Source organism: Theropithecus gelada, chromosome 5 (assembly GCF_003255815.1).
Source record: "Theropithecus gelada isolate Dixy chromosome 5, Tgel_1.0, whole genome shotgun sequence".
NCBI classification, from domain to species: Eukaryota; Metazoa; Chordata; class Mammalia; order Primates; family Cercopithecidae; genus Theropithecus; species Theropithecus gelada.
In genome coordinates this window covers 65775825-65788489 of record NC_037672.1, presented here as the reverse complement: position 1 = coordinate 65788489, position 12665 = coordinate 65775825, and the positions used below count along the sequence as shown (strand labels likewise).

Sequence of the window (12665 nt, the reverse complement as noted above, 5' to 3'; positions counted from 1 at the left end):
TGTTACAAATCATTCCTGCAGGACTCCATTCAGCCTAGACAACCATACCTTTAGTCTAGTTCTCGCAGAATTTCTACAGAAATCCTACCTCCTCAAAGTAATAAAAAATTTGCATTAGCAATCAGACTAATATCAAAGATAATAAAAATAACAATTGGGCTACTTATAATGATACCTACATAACTTTCTCCATTAACTACCTCACAACAGCTCTGTGAAGTAGGCAGGACAAATATTACCACCCCCAGTTCACAGCTGGGATAATAGTACTCTGCATAATAATAATTCTTGAGGGATTCTTAAATGCTGGCACTGTGTTAATTTCTTTATATTCATCGAATATCCCCAATAATCCTATAGGTAGATACTATTATTTTCCCCATTTTCAGGCTAGGTAATTAAGCTTAAAAATGTAAGTAGCCTGCCCCCAGGAGTGCACAATTATTAAGTAGCAGAACCAATGCTTATGTTTAAATCAGAAACACTCAGAAGTAGCATGAGAATTTAGTAAAACCGAAACACACCCTCATGCAATCCGTACTATGTGGCCACGTGCCTACCAGGGTCAGCTGGATGGTACTTGTCTGCTAGAAGTGATTCGAGACAGAAGAATCAACACGAGCTGGAAGGGCATCTGGAAATCAGCTGGGGACTAGAGACAGGTGTGCAGCCCTCGGTTTACAAAGGCTGTGAGACCAAGAGTTCCAAGACCTCCAGGAAAACATCTCCCTGCTAAAAGACTTTCCTAACCTTTAGAAATCTATTCCTTTCCCTCCCTTTCCATCCTCTTTCTCTTGCTATCTCTTTATCGCTCCTCCTGCCTTCTTCCTTTCTTTCCTTCAGTTAACTTTTTTTGAAACGATGATGAGCAAAGGCCTGATCCAGTCTATGGCGCGTTTCGGTGGGACGATGAATACGCCTTCCCAGCAGAGTAAAATGTGATTACACCAAGGACTGGTTCCCTCTCCCTTCCCCTGGCCAGGTCAGCGTCCCTAGGCGTCGGAGAAGGGGTTGGACCGCTCAGCGGGCTGTCAGAGTTGCCAGGCGCCCGGGGCAAATATGGGCAGCCGGTGGCTGTGAGGTGTCCTAGCTACGGGGCGGCGGCAGGACACACACACCGCCCAAGCCCGGACGGTGGCCGGAGCTAAGGCCACCATGGGGGACCGCAGGCGGCGGCTCCAGCCGGGGACGTTGGCCCCGGTGCGCGAGGACGTGAACTGTAGGTCCAGGTAAACGCTCAGTTCCCGGGCCGAGGGCGCATCCCACGCGGGCCGCGCGGGGGCGCCTGGAGACCCGCGCTTGCTGGGGCGGGGGCGGGGGAGAGGTCCTGCCTGCCTTCCCTCCTCAATGCTTCCTGTATGTACAATATAATATGCTGAGATAACCAGCGCTCGGTGCTGCTCTTCGCAAAGGATTTTTCCTCCTGTCATCCTCGCAACCCCCGCCTCTCACGCCCCCAGGGATGTAGACTAATATCTCCATTTCTGATGGGAAAGTGATGGCCGCAGGGTCCGCTGCGGAGGCTGGTTTAGCCCAGGACTCTGAGCCCTCCTGCTAACCACCCACCCTTCTCCGGCCTAGCCAACCAACTGTTCGTCAGATGCCCCGGGGCGCCTGGGGTCCTGTATCCGGTGTTAGGCATCTGTTGCCCCTGGAGCCTTTGGCATCCAGATGGCGGCTGTGACCAAGCGGAGCCCAGGGTTGAGGGAGCGCCTGGGGTACTAGGGAGGTCTGCTAACACTTTGTACGGTTGTGGTAGCCTCACAGCAGGAACAAGAATGTTTTTGCCTTTGCCGACTCCTTGAGAATCTTTTGAGAATGGAATTCGTCTCTCTTGGAGACAGCACCATGTGGTGGTGAAGATTCCAAAGTCTAGAATCAGAAAGGCTTGCGTTGAAGGCTGGTTCTCCTCTTGTTTGGAGACTTAGGCAACTTAGGCAAGTTGGTTGCTCCTTCTGGGCTCACTTTCCTAACTATAAAATGGGGCAATAACTTGGGAATCAGCTTTCTAAGATTGTTGTGAGGATTAATGGAGATAGCACATGTAAACTTGTCACTGGCACATAGAATGTATTGTGTACATGTTAGCAATTATTCATAGTTGTTTCTAGCAGTTATTCATAAGAGCTTCTTTGGGAAGCTTTTCCCTCCATTTAAAAACTTTGTTTTGAAATAACTGTAGACTCACAAGAAGTTGCAGAAATAGTACAGAGTTCCCATGTACCCTTTCCCTAGCTGCGTACAGTGGTACCATTTTACATAATGATAGCACATTGCCAAACCAGGAAACGTCATTGGCAGAATATGCTAATTGAACTATAGACCTTACTTGCATTTTATCAGCTCTTGGACTCAGGTGTGTGTGTATACAGTTCTGTAACATTTGGTCATATGTATACATCAAGATACAAAACTGTTTCATCCCCACAAAGGAATGCTTAGTACTACCCCTTTACTGTCACTTCCTTTCCCACCCCAGCCTTGGCGATCAGTAAACTGCTCTCCATTTCTGTAAGTTAGTTCTTTTGAGAATGTTAGATAAATAGAATAATATGGTATGTAACTATTTGAGACTGGTTCTTTTTCACTCATCATACAGCCCCTGAGATCCATCCAAGTTGTGTGTATCAATAGTTCATTTTCGTTGCTGGGTAGTGTTCCTTGGTGTGGATGTACCACAGTTTGTTTATCCATTCACTTGTTGGAGGATATTCAGGTTGTTTTGGACAGTACAGTTTTTGGGCTATTATGTAGAAAGCTGCTATCGACATTTGTATACAGAATTTTCTAAGAACATACGTTTTCATTTCTTTAGGATACATGTCCAGTATCCTTTTGCAATTCTTAAAGAGGGAAATATCCACATATCATGTACTAGCGTCTGTGAAAACAGTAAATATTTAGAAAAATTGTTTTCAATTTTATTTTATGGGCCAAGCAAGATTTTTCCTGACCCTAACATAATGCAGAGTGGTAAGCTTATTAACTATGAGAGGCCGTGTGGGGGAGAGGAAAGCCCTCCCTCTACACTTGTTGCCTCACTCTCCTCTTGGAACTTTGTTTCCTTATTGAAAAGAGGAAAGTGGGAGCCAGGCATGGTGGCACATGCCTGTAGTCCCAGCTACTCAAGAGGCTGAGGTGGGAGGATCACTTGAGTCTGAGAGGCAGAGGTTGCAGTAAGCCAAGATCACACCATTGCACTCCAGCCTGGGCAACAGCAGAACCCTGTCTCAAAAAAAAAAAAAAAAAAAAAAAAAGAAAGAAAAAGGAAAGAAATGAGGAACGTGGCTCATGCCTGTAATCCCAACACTTTGGGAAGTGGAGGCAGGAGGATCGCTTGAGCCCGAAGTTTGAGACCAGCCTGGGCAACACAGCAAGACCCTGTCTCCTCTCTCTACAAAAACAATTTAAAAATTTAGCTAGGCATGGTGGCACACACCTGTAGTCCCAACTATTTGGGGGACTGAGGTTGGAGGATCCCTTGAGCCCAGGAGTTTGAGGCTGCAGTGAGCTATTGAGTTATAATTGCCACTGCATGCTAGCCTGAGCAACAGAGTGAGACCCTGTCTTGAAAAAAAAAAAAAAAAAAACAGAAAGAAAAAGACGAATGAAGAAAGTAGACTGGATTTCTCTCAGGATCTCTGCCAGTTCTAACATTCTATGAGGTTTCAGCTCACTGCCACATACATTCCCCATTTTGAGTTGTATGGCTGTACTTAAACAAAAGTATTTGTTCTCAGATTTGATTTTGTGAAGTGCTTGGGTGCATGAGTTAGCTGTAAATATGCATAAAATGAACTTTGTAAAGACATTTAATATGGAGAGTTACTTACTAATAGGTAATGCTGAATGGGTCATCAATCTTATGATTAGATGTAATTTCAACATCTTTCTGCCATTTAGCTATTTAAGAGTGATTTGTTAAATGCAGAGAGTAACTTTTTGTTAAGTTCATCTTTTTGTGTCCTTTCATCTAGATTTTCACAGTAGAATTGGGTTAAGCCCTTAAAACAACACATACACATCTATGCAGCAAGTAAGAAGTTTCTAGGACTCACTAGAAAATAATTGGGGTCAGGCTGGAATCTCTTAAAAACACTTTGTAGCAATGGGTGTAGCAAGGATTAGATTTGGTGTATAAAGACATTATAGATTAAAGGGGTCTGAAGGTGAAAGAGGCTTCAGGGAAGGACACTGAGATTCTAGAAATATCTGACTAAGGCATTGTAGTATGTGGGGATAATGAGATGCTCAGATTCCAAGTTGTGACTTTGGTGTTTGCTGGTTGTGTTAGGTTATTCGGGAGCTGGTTCTGTTTTCCTTCCTGTTTGCCCATCTGTCTCTTCCATCTCATCTCTGTGCCCTAACTACTCAATGCTAGCAGGGGGCTGGTGGATAAGGAGGCGGAGCGAAGCAGCTATATATATGGCGGTAGGGAGAGGTGGAGGTTGTGAATGAGAGAGCAGGTGGTTTGTCTCAGGTGGGCAACTGATATACCAATTGTGGCTCCTTGGAAAAGTGGACCTATTGTTCACAGATCTTGAAAAATCTGGCTTTTCAAGAGCAGCTGTTTTTCCTGGTTATTTACGTGAACATTTTTATTTATCAGAAACTCTAGTAGAGTGATTAGGCACCTTTTTCTGGAGCTGCACTACCTGGGTTAAACTCCCAGCTCTACCATTTATTAGCTGTGTGACCTTCGACAAGTGTTTGTTTTGCTTTTTAACTTCTTTGTGCTCAATTTTCTTATCTGTAAATGGGAATAATACTCATGCCTAATTCATAGGCTTGTTATGAGATTTAAATATGCTGGTATGTGTAAAGCACTTAGTGTCTGTTACATTGAAAATTCTCAATTTATGTTTGCTATTATGATTTTTATTAAAACATAAGGAGGACCAAATGACAGGTTTGTTGGCCCGATGTAGCCCATGGACAGCCATTTTGCAACCTTTGATCCCCTAAGTTTAGGGGGAACCCACAGAGGTTATATGAAGAGCCAAGGCCATTCAGCTATTTAGGGGCTGAGTTGTCAGTGGGATCCAGGTTCTTCCCACCCCACTGCACTCTGTCCCTTTTAGTGAAGGGAGAGGGTCCTTGGGAAAGGCAGCAACTTGAGTGTCCTTCACAAAGTGAATGGAGAGAAGAAGTGTGGTGACAGCAGTTGGAATAATGAATTAGATTTATATAGAGTGACATAGAAGGGTCTTTAAAATATAGTGCTTGGTAAACAAGAAACAGAATAGTGCCATTTACATAAATTAATAGTGCATGCACACAAAAGGATGCTTCAGAATTTCAAGGAAGTGTACAAACAAAGGATATATTCCAAATCCACTAGAACAGTTTTGCTTTTGCAAGGGAGACCAGTGAGACTGCACTGTGGGGATAAAATAGACAAGAAAGCAGGAGAGGAGTCTTGTACAGAGCAGCGATTCTGTGCTATGAACTAGGAATATGATTAACTCCAGCTTCTCTAGTGAATCCCTCTTCCCCTACCCCCCACCCCAAAAGCTGGAGACCAGCCTTTTTACTACCTCCTTCTCCCACCCAAGTCCTGTGGTTAATATGAACAGGCACGTCGTATTCTAGGTACAAAGAGAATTTATCTACCTTTCAGATGTTTCACAAAGCACAAGAATGCGCTGAAGTTCCCCACTTCCCTGAACAGCCGGCAGCTGGTATTTCTAAGAAAGAGGCTGGATGACTTCAGGAAGGGCAGCCCGTCTTGCACTGGTCTGGTGACTCAGGTACCTGTGGAGGGCTTTCTACCCCAGATTTATCACAGAGCTCCCCAATTGGCCCCAAAGAAGAGACAGATCAAGCTGCCCAAGGAAGCAGACCTGCTTTCCAAGCTCTCGCCAGCCCAGCAGGCTCAGAAGGCGTTCCTGGAGGACATGGAGGCCCACCTGACCCCACATCCCTTGGCGCTCTACCCGAATCTGGAAGAAGCTATGCCTGTCGAGGTGATGTGTCCTAGGGTTTGTGGGAGGGGCTTCACTGGGGCCTTGCAAATAATTCTATTTAAATGTCTAGGGAGTCCCCATGAGAGGGTGACACATATTTATGAGAGGAGCAATGAATGTCTCCCCCAGGGCACGAGTTCTTGTGGGCCTCAGAGCAGCCTTCTGTCCTCTGCTCCCAGAAAACACAACCAGCAGCAACATGCACACTGCTCTCTTTGCTTCCTATGAAGCCCTTCAACTTACAAAGATCCCACAAACCGAAACGTCTGACTTCTGTTCCCCATAATTTCTACCCATCTACTATACTTTGCGTTGTGACTTTTTGGGGGGAGGAAACAGTGAGAGGGAATTGTCTAGTCTTATTTTTGTCACTTTAGCCTGTTATTAAGAGGTGCCCTTAGGTACTTACTAACAGGTGGAAAGAATGAGACCAGAAAGGTCGTGGGGAAAATCCACCTAATGGTCCAGACTAGGGCTGGACAGCAGCAGCTCTGTGATGTGACCCATGTCCCAGGCCTCTCCTGACTTTTAGCTCTGTATCCTTAATATGCATCTCTTGTCTTTGTATCTCAAAGTGGCTTCCATGCTTCCAGGCATCGAGTCTGTATTTCAGACAAGAAGAGGGAAGGGACAAAGGTTAAAGGGTGCATGCCGACTGACTCTTTTAATTAGGCAAATAATAGCTTTCCCAGTAAACATCTCTTTCATCTGACTACTCCTAGTTGCTAGGGAGTCTAGCAAATGGAGTTTCAGAGTTGGGCGTTGAACCTGAGAAAAACCCAGGTTCCATTGGGTTTAAAGAAAAAAGGTAGAATGGATATTGGGCAGGGAGCTAGCAGTGACTGCAACTCCATCCCCATCCCTGCAACCTGTATTCTACACAGAGAGGACGATGGTTCAGAAAGGCAAATCTGTTCAGAGCCCTCCAGTGTCCCCTTCTCTCTCAGAGAAAGCCAGAGTTCTTGTCGGGGTCTGAAAGGCCTTGGCATTCTGCTCTCCACAGTACCCCTGTTCTGCTCCCCCTCCAACTTCACCCCTGCTCCTGCCACTCCAACCACTCTGGCCTCCCTGGCTGCTCCATGGACAGTATGAGCATGTCCAATTCAGCTCTCTGTTTTGGTGCCTGGAACACTTGCTCCAGATGGCTGCTTGGCTTACTCCTTTACTCCCTTTAGATCGATGCTCAAATGTCTCCTAATTGGAGAGGCCTGTACAAAATAGCACTTCCCTTCCACCCTCACACTCTACTCCTTACCGTGCCCTACTACTTTTCACTGTAGCACTTGCCACCACTGAGCTCCTCCTACAATGAAAGCTTATAAGGGCAGGGACTTTATTTGTGTCTTTCACTGTGTACCACCAATACCTGTCCTATGGCAATAACTAATTTTGAATGAATGAATAAATAAATGATCAGTGGCAAAGAAGTCTACAGAAAGGACAGCTAGAATAGCTGATCAGTTAATTTCTCTCTGGGGCTTTCCTTCACTGCCTCCTGCAGGCCAGAGCTTCTGAGTCTATGACAAAGAGATTATTTCCACATCTCAGATGGCACATGGGCATGGCTTGGGATTGTGGTGCTTATTTCCATGTGTGACCTCCCCAAGTACATGTGTTGGCTTTCTGCTGAAGCAGGATCTCTATGGTGCTAAGGTGGTCATCAGAAGATCCAGGTTTAAGCCCTACCCATTTAGCAACCCCAGCAGAAAGAGAACACACCTTTTTACGTGATCCCAGAAAAATTCGATAGCCTAATTTTCATGGATCCAACTTCAATCATGTGTCTATTCCAGAGTCAGTCACTGTGGTTCTGATTGTTCTGCATTAGGAGTGAGGTTGGGGTTGGGCTAATTCAGACCATACAGGTTGAGAGCAGAGAGGTGGTTCTCCAAGGAAAAATCCAGATATTCATGAGAGGGAAAGTAGATAGTGGGCAGTCAAAAACCACAGAAATCCTTTAGAGGTGCTTCACTTAGTGGGGCGTTTGGGGACTGGGGTAGGCCCAGAGACATATTCTATTCTATAGGAAGTAGAACTTTAGTAAAAAGCTGTATACCCAGTGTCTAGGTGATGGGAGGTTTATCCAAGTGGTGCTGATTATAATCCCAAAAGACATAGTCCCCAATCTCATAATCGTGAATGTTGAGATCTCCAAAGTCTAAAATCCCACAAATCACAATCCTGAAAGATTAAATTCCTGAATGTTGAAATCCTAAAAGCCAAATTCTGGGGAAGGGATTAGTGTGTTTTTGGTTGTATGCTGGATAGTTGCATCGTGGTAGGTGGACCTATTACCTTGCTATTGTCTTTATTTGGAAATTAAATATGGTTTAAGGAGATGAGTATGAGTGCCAACCTGACAAGAGGTGGACTTGTGGACTTAATTTTAGATGTCAGTTTGACTGGATTAAGGAATTCCCAGAAACATGGTAAAGTGTTATTTTGGATGTGTCTGTGAGGATGTCTCCAGAGGAGATTAGTATGTGAGTCTGAGTGGAGCAGGTCGGGAAGATCTGCCCTCAGTGTTTCAGTGCTTCAAAGATCATAGAGTAAGTGAAAATGCAGGTGAAAAATACAAGAGATCTCCTCTGCCAAATTATTTGATTGTGTATAATTTATGCCCCTTCACATATAACGCCATCCTTGCCTTCAAGCATGTGACACCCTTTGTCAGAGAATTAAAAGAATTTGACAAGCTCAGCAACCTTCTGAACCAGACATTTGCTGATACTGAGATTCCTCCAGTGTTATAACCACCTAAAATGGTGAACTATTCTTGGTTAAAGATTTGACTGTCAAGAAAGATAGACTTCTTATATTTACCACTAAATCTAACATAGAAAAACTAGTGCATGTTTCACTTTGGCTATTGGATGGCACTTTCAAGACTGTCCCCACTTTTTAAAATCAATGATACACAATTCATGCCCCTGTTGGATCTGGAAATTCTAAAACTTACCTGCTTCTTTATATATTAATGACTGGAAACAAATGAAGTATTTTATAATCACTTATTTGGAGATTTGGTAGACTGTGCAGAAGAAAATGGATTTCTTTGAACCCCCAACCCAAAATGACAGGTTTGGAATTAAGTGTAATCAAAGCTTCTAAAAGTGAACCTGAAAGAGTTATCAATAAAGTTTTTTTTTTTTTTTTTTCATGTAGTCCAACACATGTGGCAGAAATTCAGATGAATGGATTGGCCATGTGATTAGGCAATGGCAGAAACTTGAGTTTAAAAATGAATCATTTCATGATCCTACACCCAGAAAACCTTAAAGATTCATCCAAAAGACTTCTAGACTTGATAAACGACTTCAGTAAAGTTTCAGGATACAAAATTAATGTTAAAAAATCAGTTGTGTCTCTATACATTATCAATACTGAAGCTGAGAAACAAGAACTCAGTATCATTTACAATTGCCACAAAAAACTAAAATACCTAGGAATACATTTAACGAAGGAAGTGAAAGACCTCCACAAGGGGAACTACAAAACACTGATGAAAGAAATCATAAATGATGCTAACAAATAGAAAAACATTCCATGTTCATGTAAAGGAAGAATCAATGTGTTAAAATGACCATACTATCCAAAGCAATCTACAGATTCACTGCCATTCGTATAAAATTACCAACATAATTTTTCAAATAATTAGAAAAAACAATTCTAAAATTCATACAGAATCAAAAAAGTGTCTGATTAGCCAAATTAATCCTAAGCAAAAAGAACAAAGCTGGAGTCATCATGTTACCCAACTTCAAACTATACTGCAAGGCTACAGTAATCAAAACAGCATAATATGGATACAAAAACATGCCCATAGATTAATGGAACAGAATAGAGAACCCAGAATTAAAGCCACACACCTACAACCAGCTGATCTTTGACAAACTTGAGAAAAACAAACAATGGAAAAAGGACACCCTATTCAATAAATGGTGCTGGGAAAACTGGCTAGCTATATGCAGAAGAGTGAAACTGTGTCCCCTTGTCTCACCATATACAAAAATTAACTCAAGATGGGCTAAAAACTTAAATGTAAGACCTGAAGCTATACAAATTCTAGAAGAAAACCTACAAAAAACTCTTCTGGGCATTGACTGAGGCAAAGAATTTACGACTAAGACCTCAAAAACAAATGCAACAAAAACAAAAATAGACAAATGAAAATTAAGCTAAAGAACTTTGCACTGCAAAAGAAACTATCAATACAGTAAACAGACAGCCTGCTGAATGGGAGAAAATATTTGTAAACTATACATGTGACAAAGGACTAATGTCTAGAATTTATGAGGAACTTAAACAATTCAACAAGAAAAAACAATTCCATTAAAAAATAGGCAAAGCTGGGAAGTCTCCCCAGGAGGTTTAAGGCTACAGTGATTGCACCATTGCACTTCAGCCTGGGTGACAGAGTGTGAGACCCTGTCTCAAAAAAAAAAAAAAAATATATATATATATATATATATATATATATATATATATATATATATTCACACAAAGGACATGAACAGCCACTTCTCAAAAGAAGACATACAAGCAGCCAACAAACATATGAAGAAGTGCTCAACATCACTCATCATCAGAGAAAAGCCGATTAAAACCACAATGAGATACCGTCTCAAATCAGTCAGAATAGCTATTATTGAAATAAAATAACAGATATTGGCAAGGATGCAGAGAAAAGAGGATGCTTATACACTGTTGATGGGAATGTAAGTTAGCTCAACCTCTGTGGAAAACAAGATGGAAATTTCTCAAGGAGCTAAAAATAGAACTACCATTCAACCCAGCATTTCCACTACTGGGTATCTACCCAAAGGAAAAGAAATTGTTTTATCAAAAAGACACCTTCACTCATACGTTTATCGCAACACTATTACAATAGCAAAGTCATGAAATCAACCTAAGTGTCCATCAATAGATGGATTGGGTAAAGATAATGTGGTATGTATACATCACAGAATACTATGCAGCCATAAAAAGAATGAAATCATGTCTATTGTAGCAACGTGGATGGAACTGGAGGCCGTTATCCGAAGTGAAATAACTCAGAATGAGAAAATCAAATACCATGTGTTCTCACTTATAAGTGGGAGCTTAACAATGGGTATACATGGTCATAAAGATGGAGAGAATAGACACTGGGGCCTCCAAAAAGGGGGGTTGGGAAGGTGTTGAGGATTAAAAAACTACCTATGGGGTACTATGTTCACTATTTGGGTGACGGGTTCACTAGAAATCCAAACCCCAGTATTACACAACATACTCATGTAACATACCTGCACATGTACCCCCTGAATCTATAATAAAAAATTAAAAGATAAAATAAAAAGGTTTTTTTAAAGGAAAAAACTAAACATGAAAAAAGTGTCATTTGTTTGCATTAGCATTCCTTACAGCTGCTGAAATTCCAGGAGCGTTTAATAAAGCTGCATCTGCCCAACGAGATCGTGATTTTACTGACTAGTTCAAAAATAATTATAGGATACATAAGATAAGATGTTGTTGCTATTGAATCATCAGTATTGTTTCTGCCAACTTTGGTGTCTGTATATGAGCACGTGTGGAATGGATTTCCCTATACCCAGAACAACATAGAAGTATGGCACAGAAAAGGGGAAAATGTAATATGGAATACTCATATGAGTATATATTGAATCACAGAATAATTTTAAAAAGAGCAGTGCATGTAGAAAATGAATATGAACGTATTCTCCAAGGAGAGCCCTAAAAGAAAAAAAGCAACTACTTACTATGATGCAAGACTTCAAAATATAGTTAACGATCATAAATGCCTGCCAGTTCTTATGGACTACCTCTGTGTAATTGCCCATAATCTATCTCATACATGTTTTTAACATGTTGAATTTCCTTCTTAGCTTTTTTTTTAGTGCCCCCCACACTATTTTAAATTGTAAGTGTTATTTTTTACAGTTCACTATATTATGTGTTTCATCTTTGCATCAATTTTAATGCTGGAGATACACATTGTGTAAAAACTTTTATAGAGTTCTAATTCATTTCATGCATTTTTTGCAAATTTGACTTCATGAAAATGCATTGTCACAACACTGACTTTGTGTGTAAGCATTGTGGATTTACATAACAACATTGAAACTTCATCAATGAATGAAGAGATGTCCTTTTTGTTCATCTGTATTTGTGAAAGATAATATTTCTTGATATCTTGGTTCTTTGGGTAACTGCGCATAGAGTGGTGTCCCACAATGGTTGTTTTTTGCTTGTTTTTTTGAGACAGATTCTCATTCTGTTGCCCAAGCTGGAGTGCAGTGGTGCAATTATAGTTCACTCTTACCTCAAACTCCTGAGCTCAAGGGATCCTCTTACCTTAGCCTCCAAGTATCTAGGATTACAGGAGTGCACCATCATGCCTGGCTAATTTAAATTTTTTTTTTAATAGAGACAGGGGTCTTGCTGTGTTGCCCAGGCTGGTCTCAAGCTCCTGGCCTCATGCCATCTTCCTGAGTCAGCTTCCCAGAGCACTGAGATTATATGCCTTAGCCACTGTGCCTGGCCCCATCATGCTTTTTGATTGATTTTGTCAAAAGGCTTAGGTTGTACATTGCTGTATTTCAGATGACTGAAATTATAAAGCAGAGTGCACACAATTGCCAAACATAGTGATATGCATTTATACATATCACTTTTTGAGCTATTTCTTTATGAATATGG

General features: G+C 41.7%; 1 protein-coding gene across 1 annotated transcript in view; it reads left to right on the top strand.

Moving 5' to 3' along the window:
• Window positions 1-368: 368 nt before the first annotated feature.
• The window catches only part of FAM47E (family with sequence similarity 47 member E), a 32304-nt gene continuing 20007 nt past the window's right edge, over window positions 369-12665 (top strand). Inside the window, exons 1-2 of the mRNA XM_025386567.1 lie at window positions 369-1229; window positions 5621-5966. Of these exons, the coding sequence (XP_025242352.1) occupies window positions 1156-1229; window positions 5621-5966 (420 nt within the window). The 5' untranslated portion in view covers window positions 369-1155. The remainder of the gene's footprint in view (window positions 1230-5620; window positions 5967-12665) is intronic.